The sequence below is a fragment of the Bidens hawaiensis genome, unplaced genomic scaffold, assembly GCF_021521415.1.
Source record: "Bidens hawaiensis isolate Kalapana, Puna unplaced genomic scaffold, B.hawaiensis_p1.1 tig00043101_1, whole genome shotgun sequence".
In the NCBI taxonomy this organism is placed as follows: domain Eukaryota; kingdom Viridiplantae; phylum Streptophyta; class Magnoliopsida; order Asterales; family Asteraceae; genus Bidens; species Bidens hawaiensis.
The window spans coordinates 17,185-40,853 of NW_027497661.1; the positions used below are offsets into that span (position 1 = coordinate 17,185).

General features: G+C 40.6%; 1 protein-coding gene across 1 annotated transcript; it reads left to right on the plus strand.

The window, feature by feature from the left end:
- The first annotated feature begins 1,026 nt into the window (after positions 1-1,026).
- LOC143594124 (ATP synthase subunit O, mitochondrial-like) lies at positions 1,027-16,842 on the plus strand. The gene is made up of 6 exons (XM_077073513.1): positions 1,027-1,256; positions 14,700-14,750; positions 14,864-15,107; positions 16,080-16,192; positions 16,288-16,374; positions 16,463-16,842. The coding sequence occupies exons 1-6, from the start codon at positions 1,134-1,136 to the stop codon at positions 16,607-16,609; spliced, it is 765 nt and encodes a 254-aa protein (XP_076929628.1). The 5' UTR covers positions 1,027-1,133; the 3' UTR covers positions 16,610-16,842.
- The last annotated feature ends 6,827 nt before the right edge of the window (positions 16,843-23,669 follow it).

Below are 23,669 nucleotides of genomic sequence, written 5' to 3' on the forward strand. Positions count from 1 at the left end.
ATAGCACTAAACTGTCAAAACCGTCCATATGCTTAGCTTACTTTTGTCATTTTTGTTCAAAAAAATTTTTCGTCATCATGGTTTTATTTTTGATGTGAAAGTTATAGATTTGGTTAGGGTTTTAAAGTGGATAGGTAGGGTTAGTGAGGAGGTAGATGGTGATTAGGTGTTGTAGAAAAATGTTAAGGTTACTCTAGTCACCATGTTTTTTGTAAGTGCTAAATAACTTTTTACACGTAAATGATGAAAGTGATCAAACCAACGAGACGATTTTGGTGGTTTACTATATAACTTTATAGTATTATTAATTTTTATTAAGCGTGTTTTAGTAATTATACGTTGAATTGGACTGAAATGACAAAAAAAAAACAAAAACAAAAACAAAAAAACTTTTTAGCCAGAAATAACGAAAGTGAGCAAACCATATAGATGATTTTCATAGCTTACTATTATACTATATACTTTTTACTAGGGATACAAACGAGCTGAGCCGCTCGCGAGCTACTCAAGATCGGCTTGTGCATAAGCTCGATCGAGCCGAGCTTAATCGAGCCCGAGACCTAGCTCTAGCTTAAAAGTAAGCTCGTTTAATAAACGATCCCGAGCTTCACTTATCGAGCCCGAGCTAGCTCGCAAGCCTAAACGAGCCTGTCATTTATATAACTTTTTAAAATATAAATTTTATAATTACTTATTAGTATATATAATTATATGAGAAAATATATTAAAATAACTACATAATATATATCATCTTATTCACAAACTTGTAATTGAAAAAAAGTATATACAAAAATACATAAAAATATGTAAAAAAATAATTAATAAATAGTAAATGAGCCGAGTTCGAATCTAGTTCGAACTTGGAAATCTACTAACGAGTCGAGCCAAGCTCGAGCTCAAGCTCTGTGTAAGTTAAACAAGCCGCGGTCGAGCTCGAGCTAGGCTCCTTTGCACCCATACTTTTTACTATGTGGTTCCCAAACTGGATTAAAAATGTAAATTTGTAATATATCAAAGTACCAATTAACAAAATATGGTTAACACAAATACTCTTGACCCTTTGGAATAACATAACATAGCCTCCTCCTCCATCTGTTGTGTTGAATTCAATTCATTTTGTGTTATCGATCCAAATGGCTATGGCTGCACGATTCAGATCAACCATTCCTCGATTCGCTAAGACCCTGATCGCCGATTCAGATCAAGCATCAATCGTTCAACGATCATTGCTTTGCCCTAATTTCACCCAGCCTCTGGTTTCAATTCAATTTACTCAATTTAGATTTTAGAATCACTAGTTGTTGTTTTCATTTAAAGGGTTTTGGTTTTATGTTGTGTTTTGATCTGGGTTGTGATTATTTTTGCTTAATTTCACGGATTAACATTGAAGAAACGTGGATCGGCTCACTGGTAGACGATCAACTTTCCTCGGGTATGAGTATGCTATTTCACCGATGGTTCTCCAGAGTATGAGTTCTTCCACCTACAAAACGAGCAGCACCGTGAACTTACCCCTCAGAAAGGGACAGAGGGGTCCTCTTTGGGGTAACCCTCCGGTGTGAGAATAAGAGATTGTAGGAGAAGATAATGATAATCTGAGAGTGAGTAAGGAATTGGAATGTATTTTCTTGCTTACCTCCCCTTGTGGAGGTGGTGTGGTATTTATAGTGTTAGGGTCTCCAATGATTGGGCTCAGATCCCATTAGGGCCTTTTTGGCCTCCTCCTATTGCTTTGCGCCAGGTGTCCTTAGGACACCTGGTGCTTTTTCATTGATTATTCTCTGACCCAGGCATTTTACCTAACCCACGTGCAATCACGTGGTAGCACATGGGTTTTGCTGAGTTGTCCACCTTTCATTGGCAGCTGTCAACATCAGCATATTCTTATTCCTTAAAGAATACCTTCTGGAAGGTTTGCTGACGAGCACAATCAAGGTTGTCCTTATCCTGATTTGGATAAGGACGAGGTTGATTATGTGCACGTGTGATATGCGCCTATCCTGAGGATGCGCGAAGTCTTCTCTTTATTCTCACGCGCAGATGTTTCATGCGCAAATGTGATATGCGCAAGCATATGTAATATGCGCCACGCGCAGATGTGATATGCGTGAGCATATATGATGCGTGAGCATGCGATATGCTCCACGCGCAGATGTGATATGCGTGAGCATATATGGTGCGCGAGCATGTGATACACGTGAGCATATGTGATGCGTGAGCATATATGATATGCGTGAGCATATGTGATGCTTGAGCATATGTGATATGCGCTGTGCGCATAGGTTTTGGCTTTGTGCCTTCATGATATCTTGATTTCAAGCCTCTTGTCTATATCTTGTGGGTTGACCCGCCCCGCTCGATGTTAAGGCGGGTACATACCTCTTCAAGCCCCCCAAGTCTAATGTGTGTCTTGTCTCGCGCGAGCGAGGTAAGATAGATATTAGACTTAATAGTTCTCTTTTAATAGGGTTTTGTCTTTTCCTTTTTTATTTCTCATCGTTGCGCGAAATTCTATCCTTGTGGTTGAAATGAATCGTCCATGTACGTGGTTGGTTGGTGCTGACATGCGTCAGAGATGGAGACATGTGTCAGACTTTTCGTGTGCTCGAGGTGCTACAGTTGCCTTTCATGTCCCCTCGCACAGTGTCAGGAACACGTGTCGCGCTCGCGTTGGCCTGCATCTGCGAGTGGGGGCGCGTGAACTCTGATCAGTACCTGTTTCGTTCCCTTTATGTCCTCTCACACAGTGTCAGGAACACGTGTCGCGCTCGCGTTGGCCTGCACCTGCGAGTGGGGGCGCGTGAACTCTGACCAGTACCTGTTTCTCTCTCTCCTGGGCCTATAAAAGCAAGCCTTTTGAGTTGTTATTCTTCATCTTCATTGTTATTTCAGAGCTTTCATTTCCTTCCATTTTTATTCCGATTTCCGTTCTTGAAGTAATCTCTGTTTGATTTCACAGTTGTATGTCTGATAACCCAGACACCACAATCTCCCCCAGCAGACGCCGTGTAAAATCATTAGTCATGTCCACTTTGAAGAAGACCGGCAAGGGAAAACGGGCTGCTGAGGCCTCGTCGGAGGAGGTGGGGAAGGGCAAGACAGTGAAGAGGTGGGATGAGATTCCCTGCAAGTTGAGACAGTCTGATTTTGACAGTCTCATCGCCTCTCAGGGTTTTCTCCCTGAGTATGGCTGTATGCTTCCGGCGGCCGGGCAAACGACGGCAGATCCGCCCACCGGCTATATCTCCTTATATTGCCATTTTTTCACTCACTGCAACCTTCGTCTCCCGATGACAAGGTTTATGGGTGCGCTGCTTCAATTTTATGGGATTCACATATCCCAAGTCCATCCTTTTGGACTTGTGCGCATGACTCATTTTGAGTTCATGTGCAAAGCTCAGCGCGAGGAGCCGACCCCTCGGCGCTTTCAATTTTTTTATAAGCCAAAAATCCAAGATTCTTGGTTCTCATTCGTTCCTCGCAGTCAGAAGGTCAAGTGCTGCACTGTTTCCTTCAAGAGCCTTCATGACTGGTCTGAGAAATTTTTCTATATTAAGGCTGGTGTGATTCCCATCCGCATGACCATGCGCGCGATCACTTCTGCGCCCGCGGATGTGAATGTTTTTAAGAACCCAACTGGCGCATGGGTTAATAAGTTGACTGCTGAACCATCCCCCGCCAAGAATATTTGCGAGGAAGCGCTGGTGGGGGTTGGCATGAGCAGGAGGTGGGCCGACAGCGCGACTGAGCCTATTATCCAAGTTGATGGATTATGTGAGTTATTAGCTCATTGCATTATTTCCGCGCGAACATAATTCGTTTTGCTGATATCATTTGTCTTGTTTTATGCAGTAAGCAAGGAGTACGTCCACGCCGCCTATGATGAGCATATGGAGGGTGGCTCTGTCGCGCTGGGCGCTGGGGAAGTTGGCTTCCCCGATCGCTTCGCTGATATGTTCATCCCTGTTGATTTGAGATTTTGCTTTGACAGCGATGCGCCTGGTAGGCCTTTGTACTTATGCTTATGCCTTTAGAATACCAAATTTGGTTAACATTTCTGTTGCACGTATTGTAGATGTGCTCGAGAACTATGAGCTGGAGCTCGCGGAAGAAGAGGTGGAGGAGGAAGCTGAGGTGCCACAGCTCAAGCGTAAAGCTAAAGGGAAAACTGGCGCAGGGGCCAGTAAAAAACAGAAGAAAAATGATGCCCCTGTTGCTCAGGATCCTCCTACTCAGGCGAAGGGACTTAAGAAAACCAAGGGGTTTACCTCCAAGGTTTCCTTGTCTTCTTTGCCTCAAGGTGTGGGCAGTCCTTCTGTCCACACGAGGTATGGTGCTGCCACCTCCTCTCTTCGCGCGGCGGAAAAGGGAAGCGGCGCTGCGCCTGCTGTTTTCTCTTCAACATGTATACTTTGTTTATACTTTATGGTTTTATGAGCGTGATTCCGATAGAGTTATTAATGAATCTTTCTCACTCAAATGTTTGTAGAGCCGGCGACCTTGGTGGATCAACCTCAGGCGCAACAAGGTACCGAGGCTGCGCCGAAGGTTGCGTTGAAGTCCCCTGTTTTGCCCTCAAAAAGGGGGAAAATGGACTTCATGGCGATGTTTAACTCGCGAACGGCGGTGCGCCAAGGTATATATTGCGCTTTTATTTTCTGACTTTTTCCTTTTTAGATCAAGTCCTGAATCATTTCTCTTTGTTGGTTTTTTCATAGGCATTATAGCTGGCACACAAGCTGCTGGCGGCACTGCTGGCGCCGGCGCCAGCGCCGTTGGTTCTGCTCCTGCTCCTGCAAGCACTGAATCTCCCCTCATTGGGATTACTAAGGAGCAGGAGGCTGTTTTACGCGCTGATCTCGCGGCGTCGAGACCTCCCTCACCTCCTGCGCGCAGCCCTCCTCGCGAGGCTGGTTTTGATTTTTCCAGGTCGCAGGAGAAAAGGCCTGTTACAGAGGAAGATGAGGAGGTCCATTTTGAAGACTCCGATGGCGGCCGCGCAAGCCCTGTAGCGCCACGAGATTTCGTGGCGCAGTCTTCTCGTGGGGCTGGCGCTGACTTTTCTGCTTGCTCCCCGCAGGTATAAGTTCGTTTTGCTCCGCTGCGCGGACTTCCATATTAGTGTTTAGATGACTAGAACGTTGCTTTGTGTTTGCAGGAAGCCGATCACATATACCGCCCGAGATGGAATATTACTGAGATAGCTCATTTCAGTCCATGGGGGTGTGTGAAGACTTCTGGGCTCACCCCGTGCCTCCAGCTGAAAGGAGGTTTCAGGAGGAGCGCGCCCCGCGTGGACTTGCTCAACGACCATCTTTTCGCTGGGTCAGCGTTCTTTGCTGCCTCCCAAGAGCTTCGCTATGATTATGTAAAGGTGCGTGATGCTCTTGCGGAGGCCAAGCAAGAGGCTAAGGTATCTGCTTGGAATCTTTCTGACGCTCGAGAGAGAGCTGAGAAACTCCAAGCAGAACTCAGCGAGAACCGAGCAAGTGCCAACGCTGCCTTCGTGAAACGCGGGCATGAGCTGCAGGCTGCGCGGGAGAAGCTGCAGGCAGCAGAGGCGGACGCGGCCAAGTATGCGCGGCGAGTGCGCGACTTGGAGCTGGATGCAGAGGCGCGTGACCAAGCACTTGTGCAGTCTATCACTGACAAATCTTCATTAGAGAGTGAGGTTGCGCGCCTGAAGAATGAGCTTGAGGCCGCGCGGGCAGAGAAGGATGAAGCCCTGGCGACGGCAGCGTCTAGCCAAGAAGCGCTCGATGCTGCGCGAGCGGAAAGGGAAGAGGTCTTGGCGGCAGCAGCGTCCGACAGAGAGGATCTGAAACAGACCAAGGAAACTGTTGAGTTGTTAAACTCTCAGATTCCTGCTCTTGAGACGTCTGTTTCTTCCCTCGCGCAGGATCGCCAATGGCTAGTCTCACAGGGTATGACTCGTTGCGCTTATGCGATGAAATACTCAGACGAGTTTCAGACCCTTGTGATGGATTGCAACGCTGCCTCGCGCTTGGTGGGTCGAGCTGAAGGGTTTAAGGATGGCTGTGAATATAGCATGCTGAAGAAGAACCCATCCGACTACCCTTATCAGCTCGACGTTGTCTGCGCGGACATGGCCGAGGTGGGGGAGAAGTATTTGAATACTCTCATTCCCATCCTTGAGCAGGTATTTTAACTTTAATGAGTTTACCTTGACTTATTTTCCTAGTCTTTTTGTACTCACACTTTTCCTTATGCTTTGCAGATAGCCTTGCTTGCTGATCAGCCCGATCTCGACGCTCTAAAGAAATTACTTGACGAGTGTGAAGGGGCTGGTGGCGGCGATGATGGCGCGGGCAATGCTGCCTCTGCTAGCGGCTCTGGCGTGGCCAAAGGACCCGCTCCTGACACTATTGTGATAGAAGACGACTCCATTCAAGACGAACAGCTTGACTATGGCAAGTTTGGAGATGACGAGGAGCGGGCTGCGCCAGATGCTGAGGGAGGTAATGATGAGGGGGATGAAGAGGCTGACGTCGACATAGAGACTTGAGAAGCCCTTCATGTTTTTTTTTTTATTTGCAGTTTGTATCTCATCATTTTGTAAATTTGTAACCTTCTATGTTTTAGAATGAAATTTTGTTTTTCCCTTATTCGCATATTGCGCATTCCCCATTCATCTCTTTATATTGCATGTTTGCTTGTTGAAAATAAGATATGCTTGCACGTTGAAATAAGAACAAGGTTGTAAGGAAATTATTTTACTTAATCCTTGTCATATTTTAAGTGATTTTGCAATATCCTGACTATGTTGACACTTGCCTTAGCGTTTCATTATTCCTCTTTTGCGCGACGTTATCGCGCATTTATTATAGGGAATTATGAGTTTTTTAGCCTTTACGTGTCAGCATGTGTTACTCTGATATCCATTACAATTCCATGCGCGACCTCGACCTGAGACCTTAACAACTATGTTTTGGCATGTGCTTTGCCTTAGTTGTGCTTAGGTATTTTTATGGTCTAGCTGCACAGCATGTAGGATGGATCTTGTGAGTGATTTGAGCTAAGGCTCGTATTATTGGGCTAAGGCCCTGAGCTAAAGCTCATATTATTGGGCTAAGGCCCTGACGTTTTAGAGTTAAAACTCGTTAACGCGTTTGAGCTTGAAGCTCGCGCATGTATGTTTTACTTCGTTTTATTTTTGTTTTGATGTCAATACAATGTTGTCATATTGCTCAAAATTAATAACGGGAAGTGTGAAACATGTATGCAAAAGGTAATAGAACACACATTAAGAGAAGATAGCGCGTATCATTATTCATAATGGCTTAAAAAGCCTTGATTACAAACTTGACAATTTTTACATGAAACATTTTCTAAGCTGTGCTGCGTTCCATGCGCGCGGGATCTTCTTTCCATTCAAATCTTTTAAAGCGTATGCGCCTTTTCCCAATTCTTCCGAGACTTGATAAGGTCCCTCCCAATTTGGGGACATCTTTCCCGGGGGTATCGCGCGGCTAACTTCATTGTTTCGAAGGACAAAATCATTCTTCTTGAAGTGGCATTCTTTCACACGCTGATTGTAATACTTTTCTAGTTTTTTCTTGTATTTGGCTTCACTGATGATAGCCGCTTCTCTGCGCCCTTCAAGTAAGTTGAGATCCAACCTTCTTTCGCGCTCGTTATCAATCTTACTCATCATGAGCACTCTATGGGATGGGCATCCAATTTCTGCTGGAATCATAGCCTCCGTTCCATAGGTTAGGCTGAACGGGGATTCACCATTGCTGGTTTTGCTTAATGTCCTATGCGCCCACAGGACATTAGGTAGCTCCTCGACCCATGAATGGGATTCTCCCTCCAACCTTTTCTTCAGCCCATTTAGCAAGCTTTGGTTCGCGCGCTCCACTTGGCCATTCCCCTGAGGGTGGTATACTGAAGTGAAGATTTGGTTGATGCGCAATTCCTTGAGCCAGCTGGATATCTTCCTGTCGGTGAATTGTTTGCCATTGTCGCTCACAATTTCCATGGGCAGGCCAAAACGGCATATGATGTGGCTCCAAATAAATTGCTTCATCGCCTCGGCTGTGATTTTTGCTAGTGGCTTGGCTTCAACCCATTTTGTGAAATAGTCTACTGCCACTACCAAAAATTTTACTCGCCCTTGCGCTTGCGGTAGGGGACCCACAATATCGATTGCCCATTTGTGGAAAGGCCATGCGGAGGTCACCGGAATCAAGTTGTTCTTTGGCCGCATGGTGTTTGGCGCATAGCTCTGACACGCTTTGCATTTTTGGATCTCTTTTAACGCGTCCAAGTACATGCCTGGCCAATAGTAACCTGCGCTCATTGCCTTGGCAACCACCATGCGCGGGCCAGCATGTATTCCACAGATTCCTTCGTGTATCTCTCTGATCACATAGCTTGCTTCCTCAGCATCTAGGCATTTCATGAGCGGTCCAAGATAAGAGCGTCGATATAATGTACCATCAAGCAGTTCATAGTTCTGCGACTTGTGTCTTATCTTCCTCGCCTGTGCGCGATCGTCCGGTACCTTTCCCTCCTTCAAGAATTCCATTATTGGAGTTATCCATGATGAAGGGGTTGTATGAATTACAAGGACAGACTTCGCTCCCACCGACGGGTTGCTCATTACTTCTACCCTGACATCTTTGCCAAAGTGATCGAAGCTGGTTGATGCCATCTTACTCAGCGCGTCAGCAGACTTGTTTTCACTGCGCGGAATATGTATGATTCTGAAGAAGTCAAATTGCTCGATGAGCTTTTTCGCCTGCTCTAGATACAGAGGCATGGTGTTCTCCTTGGCATCATAAAGGCCATTGACCTGTGCTGCTACCAAGTATGAATCAACATGGGCCTCTAGCTTTTTAACTCCGAACTTGTGCGCGATGCGCAGACCAGCCAGCAGGGCTTCATACTCAGCTTCATTGTTGGTGCTCTTGAAATCCAACCTGATTGCGTAAGTATACTCATGACTTTCTGGATCCACCAGCTTGAGGCCTGCGCCGGACCCTTCATTGTTTGAAGCTCCATCAGTGAATAATCTCCAAACATTTTCTTCATTATTGGCTCGCGGAGGGTCTACCTCGCGCTGAGCCTCTTCAATTTTTCCTTCAGGGATTTCTGCGATGAAATCAGCTAAGACTTGTCCCTTTATTGCTGGACGGGGCTTATAGGCGATCGTGTGCTCTCCTAATTCCAGCGCCCATTTTGTCAGCCTTCCTGAGAGCGCGGGACGCCGCAAGACTTGCTGGATGTTGTAACCAGTCAGAACTTCAATAGGATGACCATTGAAATATCTATGAAGCTTGCGCGACGCGTGTGTTAGTGACAAAACTAACTTTTCCATGATGGAGTAGCGCGTCTCAGGATCTGTCAGCACCCGACTCACATAATAGATTGGTGTTTGGATTCCCTTGCGATCCACCAACAACACTGCGCCGATGGCGCGCTCTCCTGCTGACAGGTACAATGTTAGAGTTTCGCCAGGAAGTGGAGCTGTGAGCACAGGCAGATTTATCAGACATTCTTTTATCTCACTGAAAGCTTGCTCGGCCTCAGGCGTCCACTTGAATTGGCTTTTCTTTAGGCAATTTCTCAATGTGTTAACGAATGGGGTAGATTTGCTTGCATGGTTCGCTAGGAACCTGTTGATTGATACCAATCTACCATTCGACTTTTGAACTTCTTTCATGGTGGATGGTGAGGGCATGTCAAGGATAGCCTCCACCTTCTCTGGGTTCACCTTGAAACCATCCTTGGTGACCATTACACCGAGAAATTTCCCTTCTTCTACGCCAAATGTGCATTTGCTCGGGTTGAGCTTCATGTTTACTTCCTTTAGGCGCCAAAGGGTTTCTTCGATGTCTTTGAGCATTTGTTTTTCCTCCCTGCTTTTGATCACCAAATCATCCACGTAGACTTATAGGTTTCTTCCAATTTGCTCGTTGAAAACCGCGTCCATGAGTCTTTGGTAGGTGGCTCCCGCATTCTTCAAACCAAAGGGCATTTTTGTGTAACAAAAAACACCCTTGTCGGTTCTGAAGGCAGTCTTGTCCTCGTCTTGTGGTGCCATTTGAATTTGGTGATAGCCCTTATAGGCATCCAGAAAACATTTGAGCTTAAATGGCGCCACGGAGTCCACCTTAGCGTCAATGTTTGGGAGGGGGTAACAATCTTTTGGACATGCTTTGTTGAGGTCTTTGAAGTCAATGCACATCCTCCATGACCCGTTGCTCTTCTTTACCATCACAGGATTGGCTACCCATGTTTGGTATCGTATTGGGCGGATGATGTTTGCGCGCAGTAGATCCTCTACTTGCTCATTCATGGCCTTTGCCTTCTCATCCCCCATGATTCTCTTCTTTTGAGCAATTGGCTCTACGGACTTGAACGTGTTGAGAGAATGTTGCGCCAGGTCTCGCGGAACCCCAGTCATATCGGAATGTTGCCACGCGAAGACCGACATATACGTTGTGAGCAATCTTTTCATTCTCAACCTTGTGTCGACTGATATCGTAGCTCCAATTGTGATTGTTTGCTCTGGAAATTTTGGGTTGAGAATCCATTCCTATGTCGCGTTGTTTGCCATTGGAAGTTTCATTCTCCCTTCCCGCGGAATACTTGTCACTGCGCACAAATGATCTCGGTATACTAATGTTACACCTGTTGGTGTTGGGAACCCCAACGCGCCGTGCGCTGGCGACGGTATGGCGTTGAATTGGGCAATCGTTCCTTTACCCAAGATCATATTGTGGCATGAAGTGGTGGGCAAGACCAAGAAGTTGGCAATTTCAGCTCGCTTGTGTTTCTCATCCCCCATAGTTAGTTCAAATTGTATCTGACCTAAGGGGTGAATGATTTCATTTGAAACACCCGAGATTGGTGCATTCACAATTTCGAGCCTTGCTTGGTCTGCTGGATCCAACTTCCTGAAACATTGCTCATACATGATGTCTGATTCACTGCCAGTGTCCACCAGGACTTTTGACACTTCATAATGAGCAATGTGTGTAGTGATGACTAGAGGACTGCTGATAGAAGGGCCTCCCCTGATTCTTGGGAAGATTACTTGTTGCTCGCGCCAATCTCCTTGGACTTGCGCGCTTCTCTTTTTCGATCTTTGCCCTTGCCTTCCTCCCTCGGCTACACAGATTCTTTTGAACTTTTTGCTGGCTGAGGCTCCATCTGGTTGTTCATTTTCTGGTCTTGGGTTTTTCACCAGGTGAGCCAACTTGCCTGATTTCACATCTCTTTCAATCGCATCCTTCAAATGGTGGCATGCATCGGTGTTGTGCCCTGTGGACTTGTGAAACTCACAATACTTGCCACTGTTTGGTGGTCCCTTATAGTGTAGTGGCTTGGGGCTTTTAAACTGGACATTCTCTGTGCTTAACACTTGTGAAGGCGTTTTAGTGAGGGGAGTCCATATTCTTGGTAGAGGTCTGTTAAACTCTCTGCCCCCTCCCTCTTGTCACCCTCTCCGCGATTACGACTGTCTTTTTGGGGCTGGGGTGAGCTTGGTTGCGCCTGTTTTTATGCGGGAGAAAAACTGGTTTATCCCACGGATGGCGCCAATGAAGAAACGTGGATCGGCTCACTGGTAGACGATCAACTTTCCTCGGGTATGAGTATGCTATTTCACCGATGGTTCTCCGGAGTATGAGTTCTTCCACCTACAAAACGAGCAGCACCGTGAACTTACCCCTCAGAAAGGGACAGAGGGGTCCTCTTTGGGGTAACCCTCCGGTGTGAGAATAAGAGATTGTAGGAGAAGATAATGATAATCTGAGAGTGAGTAAGGAATTGGAATGTATTTTCTTGCTTACCTCCCCTTGTGGAGGTGGTGTGGTATTTATAGTGTTAGGGTTTCCAATGATTGGGCTCAGATCCCATTAGGGCCTTTTTGGCCTCCTCCTATTGCTTTGCGCCACGTGTCCTTAGGACACCTGGTGCTTTTTCATTGATTATTCTCTGACCCAGGCATTTTACCTGACCCATGTGCAATCACGTTGTAGCACATGGGTTTTGCTGAGTTGTCCACCTTTCATTGGCAGCTGTCAACATCAGCATATTCTTATTCCTTAAAGAATACCTTCTGGAAGGTTTGCTGACGAGCACAATCAAGGTTGTCCTTATCCTGATTTGGATAAGGACGAGGTTGATTATGTGCACGTGTGATATGCGCCTATCCTGAGGATGCGCGAAGTCTTCTCTTTATTCTCACGCGCAGATGTTTCATGCGCAGATGTGATATGCGCAAGCATATGTAATATGCGCTACGCGCAGATGTGATATGCGTGAGCATATATGATGCGTGAGCATGCGAGATGCGCCACGCGCAGATGCGCCACGCGCAGATGTGATATGCGTGAGCATATATGGTGCGCGAGCATGTGATACACGTGAGCATATGTGATGCGTGAGCATATATGATATGCGTGAGCATATGTGATGCGTGAGCATATGTGATATGCGCTGTGCGCATAGGTTTTGGCTTTGTGCCTTCATGATATCTTGATTTCAAGCCTCTTGTCTATATCTTGTGGGTTGACCCGCCCATCTCGATGTTAAGGCGGGTACATACCTCTTCAAACATGATTTGGGCGAAATGGAATTAGGGCACTAGTGGGTTTTTATTTTTAATTTTTAATTTTATATATATATATATATATATATATAGAAATGGAATACTAATCTGATTTGAATTTTATTAGTTTTTTTGAAAGTAAAGATCAAATGTAATAGTTTGTGTTAATGATAGACACTAGAATCTTGTCACGAGCTCGATACAATGACCGTCGAGATTATTAAGTTAAAGACAGTGTAGATGAATGAATATTACCACGTTGTTAAGATGTTGGAGTTAAGTTAACTTGATGTAAGAGATTATGCATGAAACAGTTGATTTATTAAATTAAGATTAGTATACTTGAATGCTATACTTTATATTAACTAATATAGTTGATTTTAATTTCTAATTAGTGAATAAGTTAAAAGGCCAATGAGACTTTGAGCAGAATATCATCGTTTTTTTGTTGAACGCGCAAATTTTACACGATGTGTCATCCCACTGCACCAAAGCGAATTTGGTGCTCGCTTTTTTTTTTTTTTTTTTTAGACTACTGATGTGAAAGTTTATCATGTCATGTTTCTTGTCAGTTGTCACATACTCACATATCTTGAATGCTACAGGTCATATGTTGACTGAATATAAATGAGGTTATATCATATTGTCATGTTAATCTTTAGCTTTGATGATGAAACTTCTAGTTTCAGTCATAGTTGTCAATAACGGATTAACGGTGATAGCGAGCGCTACGTAGCGATGCGGCTATAGGCCGCTATATACTAACTACCGGTCATTTAGCGTGATTATAGCGGTATTTAGGTTGGTTTTTTTTTTTAATATAAAAATTGCAGTCACTTATTTTTTAGGCTTGTTTATCGACCAAACAGCTGCACCTTCTACAAGTTCCACCTTAAAAGCTTTTTTTGTAAATATAAACCCTAATTATTTGCTTATAGATTTTCTGCCCCTTTATCGCTAAATATGAAATGGCGGTCGCTATTTACCGGTATTCGCTACGTAGCATATAGGTGACCTGTTGCTATTTACCGCTATTCGCTACGTAGCATATAGGTGACCTGTTGCTATTTACCGCTATTCGCTATTGACAACTATGGTTTCAGTTTGTTATAAGACAGTAATCATTTGTACAGTCTTTTTCTATGTTTGACAAAGGTAGCTGTAGCTATTAGTTGGAGCTATGGTTGTAACTATTAGCTGTACAGAAATGTTTGTAAATATTTTTTACATGAAAAGTTTTAAAAACCAAATTGTAAACACAATTTTTTAAAACTGAAACAATAGTTTTACTTTATTAGAAGCTCTAGCTTGTGAAAAAGCTACTGACTGAGCACTTTTTATTAAAGCTAAAAGTTTTGTTACATTATCTAAACACGACTCATATATATATAAAACAATAACTAAAGCTTCTATAAACTGTGTGCCAAACATATCTTTAATCTTGTTTCGAGTATTTGTGTTGATCGTTTTCATATCTTACAACCTCCCCTCTACATCTATAACGACTTTATAGTATTCTTTTTTATTCCATCTTTCAAATATGCATTCTGATATATTATAACTGAACGCATATTATGTATATATGTGTAAACCCTCGGGTGGGCAAAAGTGAAATTGCACTAATTTTAACGTTATTTTACTAATCTCGTGAAAATAACGTTAAAAGTGGCGGAAGGTTAATCAGGCATCATGTGGTGGCGTTGATAGCCGAAAGACGAGGGTACATGCACCAATCAGCTGGTATCCCGATGATTGAGTGCTATGTGCTTTATGTCCAAGGCTTGATGCAAAACTACTATCGAGCCGGGGGTCTCACCGGAAGCAGCCTCTCTATCCCTATGGGGTAGAGGTAAGGCTGTCTACATCTTACCCTCCTCAGACCCTACCATAGCTTTGCTATTGGTGGGATATACCGAGTACGACGATGATGATGATATATTATAACTGAATGCACAACAATTATTCAAAACTAGAAACTCGATGATCTAAATTTTGTGCATTGGTGGCGATGCGAAATTGTTATGACTTTATTCATGCCATTTTCTATGATGGTTTGATTAATGAATTACATTTTCTGTTGGGCGTGTGCTTATTTATGAATCTTATATTTTTGCAGCAATCAAGGAACTTTTCCTCTGCTTCTCCACCAAAGGAACCGAAGGTTAAGGTAACACTATTTAGCTCTAACAAACTACTCAACACTTTACTGTATCATCAGAAGAAATATTAAAAAACATATTCGTTCAATCACAGTTATCTTTTATTATCTTATAATCGTAGGTTCCCGTGGCTATGTTTGGGGGATCTGGGAACTATGCATCTGCATTATACATTGCAGCAGTAAAAGCCAAGGCATTAGACAAAGTTGAATCAGAGCTTCTTGATCTTGTTGCTGCTACTCAGAAGTCTCCCACTTTTTCTCAATTCATGAAGGATTTGGCGGTCCCCGCAGATACTAGAGTCAAAGCTGTCACCGAGATCTGTGATCAAGCTAAATTTTCAGAAGTAACAAAGAATTTCTTAGGTATCATGGTTTATATTCTTAGAGTTACAAACTTATAAAGTATCACTAATGGTAAACTTGGCTGGGCTGTTCAACAAACACATTCTTTATCTGTTTTTTAATTACATTTTTGATAACTTTCAAGCCATTTGACCCATTTTGTTTAGAGCTTGACCTGTTTGATATTTTATAGAAAAAAAATAGCTGTAACACATTTACAAGCCTTGTTTGTGTTTGTTTGTTTAGTTTTAACAAACGATCAAACACGAATAATTAAACGGATGGGGTTTTATATGTGTTTGTTTGTTTGCTATGAAAATGGACATGCTCGTGTTTCTTTATGTTAGTTAGTAGTATTAACGAACGGTTTACGTCTTTACGAATGTAAATGAATGAATATGACCTGACATAGATGAACACCAAGTCACCAATGAAAGGTAAACTAAGAATCAATTTGTCGGGCCTAAAAAGTAATTAAAACTTAACTAAATCGTAATGGTGAAATCTTAATTTCATTAACTAGACGAAATTATAATGGGTCTAGAGAATTAAGTGAATATATAAACAAACATAAAACAAATGCTTGCTAACAAAAATGAACGAATGAGGCATGCGTTAACGTTCGTTTGTTGAACTGAATGAACAGAAAAACTTGTTCCTGTTCGATCAGTTATTAAATGATGAACGATTCATTGAATGTTTAGTTCGTTTACAGAGCTACAAGTAAATGCAGGATATATGTAGGATATTTGTAACATGTTATTAGGTAACCATTTTTTTATGATTACTGTAAGTGATACATTTTGACATTTGTGAGATGTTAAAGATTGCAACTTTTTTCTTTCAGATTTCTAGAGTTATTCAGTTTAAGCTAAGAACTCAAGATTGTCGTTTTATTTTCTGGAGACGAGAGTTTTTAAATTGAAACAGTAACTGCTTTACATTTTAGTTGTATCAACTATCAAATCATGTATATCTTTGTGCATCGTACAGTTGTTTTGGCTGATAATGGGAGACTAAGGCACGTTGACACTATTGCAAAGAGGTTTTCAGACCTCACTATGGGCCACAGGGGAGAGATCAAAGCCATAGTTACTACTGTCATTGTAAATTTGTTACGATTTACATATCAATTTTTTTTTTTATTTTTTAAAGAACAATGTTACATGTTTACAATTTTTTATTTATTTATTTTCATCAGCCACTTCCTGCTGAAGAAGAGAAAGAACTTAAAGACACTTTACAAGAGATTCTTGGTAAAGGAAAGACGGTTAAGCTTGAACAGAAGGTAAGCGCCACATGTTCTTGTCTTTTAATCGTCACATGCTGACTTTTCACTGATAAATGTTTTTTACGTTGGCTTTTAACTGTCACAGATTGATCCGAGTATTCTTGGTGGGCTTGTGGTGGAATTTGGTCAAAAGGTCTTTGACATGTCTATAAAGACCAGGGCTAAGCAAATGGAGAGGGTCTTGCGAACTTCGATGTCTAAACGAGGCCTGTTGTTGTCTTTTGTACTTTGAATTTACCATCTTGCCCTCAGAAAGGAGCCTTTTGTTTATTGTTTTATTTTCTCCTTGATTCGGGTCGGGTGTTTAACCCGGTTCGTTTTCAAAATAATTCACTGAGAAGCTCTCATATGTTTGAATATTTTCTTGGGTCATAATGTTTTTAGAATCCCGAAGGCTCTTAATGTCGTTCGTCATGAATTTGCTGAATGTATTTATGATGTTTTGACGTCAATCTGCTCAATGTTTCAATATGCTTTTTTATATAAGGTTAAAATAGTATTCTTTTGGCCATTAAACAGTTTTTAAACACAAGATGTATGTATTTGGTAGATTGAACTTCATAAAATAACGATCTTTCTTTTTTGTTTGATTACTGAGTGTATATGGATCTTTACGATTTGTCGGCTTTGTAATGGGTGATCCAACTTGTAGTTAACTAGGTCTAATTTAACCAAGTTATTTAGCACTAGGATGCGAAAGGTGAATTCAAGCATACCCGCTAAAACGTGCAAGTTGGTTGGGTGCGGTGATGGGTTTGGGTTAAATTCGGTCATGTCAGGACGGGTCATTTTAACATATGGTACATATTCGTTTTGGATGTAAATAGGTTTTCATTCACATTTTCTTAAGCTTTTGAACCATATCTATTTATTTGCACAAATCCATCTGTAAATAAGTAAAACTAATGATATTGTCGCTCCTTTTAACTCTTACCAAATGATGTAACATAATACGCGTCTTTGTATTAATCTCATAATCTTTCCCAGCACAATTATGTGAGGCGCTGACATTGTTTGCCTTGGATGCCATGTGATGGTTATCGAATGGCTATGAACTGCAACTAGCCCTATAAACCGAATCAGTATTAGTGTTTGGTTGACGAATGCTTTTTTGATATGAAAATGTGAATACCACCTACATTGAGATCGTTATAGACGTTACTATTTGTTTCTATATCGGGATTAGCTCTGCTATCATTTCTGTTCATGGAATAGATGGATTTGAAATTACTCATTTTGACTCGCTTAGGCCGTGTGTTGTGGAGAAATGCCCAAGGCGCCACCACTACCCCCATCGGCCACAACCCTTGATGCCCACATTTGTGGCCCTTCCAATGTTAACCCATTATCGCCCGCACACTTACCACCCCTATAACGCCCTGTTTACTCCTCTGGTGTGGTATTTTGGGCTTTTTTTTGCCACGTCAGACGTGCTAACGCCTTGCCGTGAACCCAACATGTCTTCATATCTAAAGTGAAGTTTGAAGGATTAATCTTGAATTAGTAATAAAGTTGAGGGTTTATTTAATTATGTTTTAATATAGGTATTTGAATTATAATAGGTTTAGGAAAGGTTTGCCTTGGAGAGGATGTTAGGCTTGTCTTGGATAAGAAGTTTGGTAGGTCTATATATAGGGTCTAGATTATTAGTTTTATTAGAGAGAGTTGAGAGAGAGTCAAGGAGTCTCCTCTTTATGTACGTTTGATAAGTTCGTAAAGTTCGTTTGTTATGTTCGTTTGATTATATGAAAAGAGTCACAGGTTGTCATCCCAATATCTCGTGTTCGTTTGTTTGATTCGGTTGGTTGATCCGTCTGGACCAACAATTGGTATCAGAGCTACACAACGCCCGTACTAAAGTTCGAAAAGAGCGGCCGATCACAACAAGAGTTTAATCATTGTAAAGAAGGTAAACAAATGTCGTTTTGTTTAATCGGATGAGGTTCGGTTTCTTTTATCCTTTTTGTTGACCAAAATTAAAAATGGTGATAATAATTTTCTTGTGTGAAATTTATCGAAAACCCCAAAAGTCAGAAAGGTTTTTTTAGCCACCAAAATTATTTTGCAATTGATATTGTGTGAATTAATTAACACAATTAATTGGCTTGAACGACACACAAAGTTTGAAGCAATGTATTTTTCTCTTGTTTTGGTGCTTTGGAAAACTAACTAAAAGGAGAAGTGATTAATATTTTGTTTGTGGGGGTAATGAAGAATGTTTTTATGATTTAAATTAAAGTTTGTGAGGTTTGGTTATTTATTGGAGATTGGTTTCGAGATTGGGAATCAATTCCAACTAGAATAGCATACAAGAAGTAAAGATAGGAAAGAGACGATGATTATTGGAGGACTTCCAGTATTGACGAAATCGAACTACAAAGTATGGTCAACCAAGATGGATGGATTTCTGAAAGAGTGTGGTTTTTGGGAAGTTATTGAACCTACAGTCAACGTAGCTGTAGATGAAAAGAAGATGTGTACAGCGTTGGGGTTCATATGTCAAACCCTACCGGAAGATATCTTGGTACAAGTTGGCATACTTATGAATGCTAAGGAAGTATGGCGTGCTTTGAAGATTCGATTTCTAGGAATTGATTATGTACGAAAGAAAGAAGATGAAAAAGCAGCTCAAGAAGCTGCTGAGAAAGAAAGATTGGATAAGATCGTTGAGAAGGAAATATTGGATGCTATTGTTCAAGAAGAACAAGCACGTAATAATGAAACTCAGGAATCAACGGAGATTGAAGAAGCTTTGCAAGTTGTTTTGAGAAGTGAAGGCAAAGAAAGGTTGAATGAAGAAAAAAAAGAATTTCTTTAGAAGAAGAAGAGAAGATGGAGAATTTTAAGGTATGCTTTTATAACTCAGACAACATTGAAGATGAGAAAATTGATAAGATAAGTGAGCAGAAAGGAAGCAAGAAATATGCTACTGATGATGATGAGAGGAAGGATATTGTACCGAATGAAAGGAATGAAGCAACTAACATGTCTGCTGATTTAGAAGTGTGTGTGAAAGTCAACAATCGAGCATTTGTTGATGAAAAGTCAGAACCGAATGAAAGGCTGAGAAGAATTGTCAGACTGGAAGGCCAGTAGGGTCTAGGGTCTGATATAGAAAGAGATAATAAACCATCTACAAGTTCTGATAAAGAAAGAATGAAAAGAAAAGTTACAAAGAAAATCATGGAGAATGAAGTTGTATCTGAAATCAATGTGGGAGGTTTGAACGATGAATGTGAAGAACTTGTTAAACAAGTTTGTTATAAACAACTGAAAAGAAAGGGTAAGGATGAACCAATAATTAAAATTGAAGAGTTGAGAGCGTTATTGGGAATTCAAGACCTTGGTGGTACAAAAGAGATGAACAATTCAAGATTAAGGGGGTGAATGAAGGATTAATCTTGAATTAGTAATAAAGTTGAGGGTTTATTTAATTATGTTTTAATATAGGTATTTGAATTATAATAGGTTTAGGAAAGGCTTGCCTTGGAGAGGATGTTAGGTTTGTCTTGGATAAGAAGTTTGGTAGGTCTATATATAGGGTCTAGATTATTAGTTTTATTAGAGAGAGTTGAGAGAGAGTCAAGGAGTCTCCTCTTTATGTACGTTTGATAAGTTCGTAAAGTTCGTTTGTTATGTTCGTTTGATTATATGAAAAGAGTCACAGGTTGTCACCCAAATATCTCGTGTTCGTTTGTTTGATTCGGTTGGTTGATCCGTCTGGACCAACAAAGTTAGCCCGAATTTTTTGGGTGTTTGGGTTAAGATTGCCGGACACAAACAAAGGTTGCTCAGATAAGAAATATCTTTTAAAACGAGTATGATGAGAATAAGTCTAAGCTATGTATCAAACAAATCAAGGGTTCATAACAAATGTGTTATTCATGAGAAAATCAGAACTATGAGATAAAGGCGTTTTTTTTTTAATTTAAACATATGAAACTAGTCATGTTAGAAATAGTTACTTCTACAAGATACCGCGATTGAATCTATGGCCGTATATCCTACTTATTCCATCAACGCTAGGCAAGAATCACGTCATATGCAAATCACGTATTGCGTATCATCTTTTTGTTTCGCGCGCTATCAACAGGCTGGAAAAAAATCAATGCATGCTCGAAAGAGACTAGCGACGTTATTATTGTTTGATCCAAGTAGAAGCTGGAAAAAAATTAGTACTATTACTTCCCTATTTAAATATACAACCATGGTTTCATATATTGTATGATCACCATATACGTCTTTAAACTAGGCCATGACTATATATTTAGGTAGAAGACATGTGAAAAATGAACACATATATATATCCGTGATTTTCTCTTTATAATTTAATGGGTCACACTTGAGACTTTTCAGATGCAATCATAGAGATGATGATTTGGTTGTTATGGAAAAATTAGGGAAGCCATATATAACTTTATTAAAGAAGCATGCAACCAAAAAAGAAATGAAGAACCGGGTGTTGTCTGTAGACATTTCAAGTGGGCCGGGTGTAGATATATATATGTTAGTTACAAGTAAGAAATGGTTCTTTTTTGGGGGGGCTAATAAAGAGACCACTCGGACCCAAATCAGATTCCATTAAACATAACGATGTGGTGGTTGGAAACTTTTTACAGGTGGTGGTCGGGGTGTCATGGACGGCTATTAATTGGTGTCGGTTGAGACCAATGACTTATGTCGTCAGGGCATCTGAAGTGGGGGGGGGGGGGGGGGGGGTAAAAACGTCTTTTTTTTTCATGCCACGTCAGAACTACATAGACACAAGGGCCTTTCATTTATATGAGTAGTGGTTGAAATCATTTGTAATAATTAAATGTTGTTAAAATTAATTAAACAAAAAAAAGAGAGAGAAATGAAGAGCTGGGATTGGTCAAAGATCGACCAACCTATAATTTATTCGGCCTAGACGCCGTAGCCACAAAAACCTGGAGACCATTTTTTTTGGTTCAAAAATACCCAAGGCTGAGTGGTGTGGGAGCGTCATTGGTGTTTTTCGAGAGTCCAGTACAAATGCCCTTAGAGACAAGGAGAGTTTTAGGGTTTTTCTAATAAGTTTCAAAAAAAGATAATTTATTGAATTCAAGGATTACAATAGATGTAAGACAAGAACCGAACTATGCCGGGTAAAACCAATCGGATGATTCCGATGAATATAATGAAGGAGAATAAGAGATTGATTGTAGTCAATTGATTGATTTTGCTGAAACACAATAAGAGTTTAAATAACCATCCAAACTTGTAGTAGTTAAGGAAACACGATCAATTTCTTCAATCATGGGATTGCAAATCAATCAACCCGTTGTACGCCAACCAAGATTAGGGTGTCGGTATAGAAGCTTCTGTTCTAAAACACGTGCAGAAGAGCAGCACACCATTGAGGCAAAGGTTGGGCTGGACAGAGCTTGTAACGGGCCCAAGAGCATTAATATAATGTTTAGCCCACAACATGAAAAATAAGAGAAGAAGAGAAATTAGAAATAAACGTTTGATATTAAATTGAGCAAAGGTCGGTATTTTCAACAATAAGTGGGAAAAAGAAAACGGGAATTAGGATGGACTGATTAAGTGGACTTAGGGATTATATGACATGAGTGGAGAGCTTGTTTATAAATGAGTTACAAATATTAAAATTTAGATTTATTAGGATTACACGAAGACTCCTAAACTAAGGGTTTTTAACTAAGGAGTCAAGCGAGCGAGTTAACAAGTAAGCTATCAAGCGGGGCAATGAACGAGCTTACAATGGCTCAAGCTCGACTTGCTTACAAACCCATTCTACTCGCCTTTATAGTATAATATGTGTGAGCTTCGGGTCAGTAGCCTTTTAATAATCCTATATGATGTTTGCCCAACGCATGATGTGATATGTGTGCAATTTATCAATCGTTTATTGTTCTCAATTGTTGTTAAGGGTATGACCGATGGTGATCATTTGCATTATTTCTTTAGAACTATTCTTTTCTATCACAATGAAACTCTTATTTTTGGATGTGACAAAAGCCATACTTTATGAGTTGTTTAACTTTCGATAAAAATGTCAAATAGATTGTCCTCTTAGACCTTGCTGCGATATTAAGATTTGTTAAATGGGAAATTATTAAAAGGATTTAATTATTATGGATCTAAATATATAACATTTCACACATGAGAATGATGCTTATGTCATGAATGATGGTATGTCATATTTTCGTCACAAGTCACAACCTTTTTTTTTCTTTATGAATGCGAAACTACAATTTTATGTAGTTTGATCATTTTCGTCACTACTCATCGTTGATGTTTATGATGCGTAACCATAAGGATAGGTAGGAGGAAAAACTGTTTTTGGATGAAAGTGACGTAAGTAAGTAACCAAACCACAATAATAAAAATGACGGGTTTACTCTTTATATTATTTTCGTTACTTATAGAATTTGTTTACTGAAATAATTAAGAACAGATAGTAATTTGTTGTCTCAATCAAGAAGGCAATGAAAAGAACACATCTGCTCAAGCATGCATGAGGTAATGTTACCAAATTCGTTGAGTCATTGTTACTTCCTCTCTCCAAAATATCTAGATTTGAACTATTAATTTTCTTATAAAAAATTAATTAGGCCATGTAATATTTTTTTAACGATTTTTATGATAGCTAATCTCAACAGTGTTAGTTTTATTATTCCATTTACTTTCAAAAACTTTAGTTTTAAATGTTTGTTCAGAAATTTGAATGTTTTTACTTTTTAATATTATGCTCAAAAATGCTGATCCGAAGGTGTGAAAGAAAGAGGAGACAGACCGACGTAAAAGCTGGTCTCAAAGATCTTCAAAAATCAAGTTCAACCACTATTAAGTCATTATCTAATAGAAAATTTGAACTTGAATACCAATGAATACAAAGCACGCATAAAAGCTTTCACACACACTTGGAATTTCACAGAATATAAAAAACGTGAAAACTGAAAGCAACTATTAAAATTCAAAAGCAAAAAAGAAAATAATAATAATAATAATAATAATAATAAATAGTGATTATACCTTAAGTCATTATACTTGCATTCGTTAAACAGTCATTAGCTACTAACTCTTATTCAAATATTTAAGTTATAAAATATTTATAGTTTTTTGTTTTTCTTTTTATGAGTGCGCGCGCCTAGCTTATTAAGGGCCCCCTTGTTTTTCTCTTCAGTATGATAAATTTACCCAATTTTAATTCATTCGAAACTTTCATATGTAGTGTAAATTTATTATTTTTCGTTTTAAAAATTTTGACCCAGAACACCCTCTGCATCTTTTTTCAAGCTTCACCA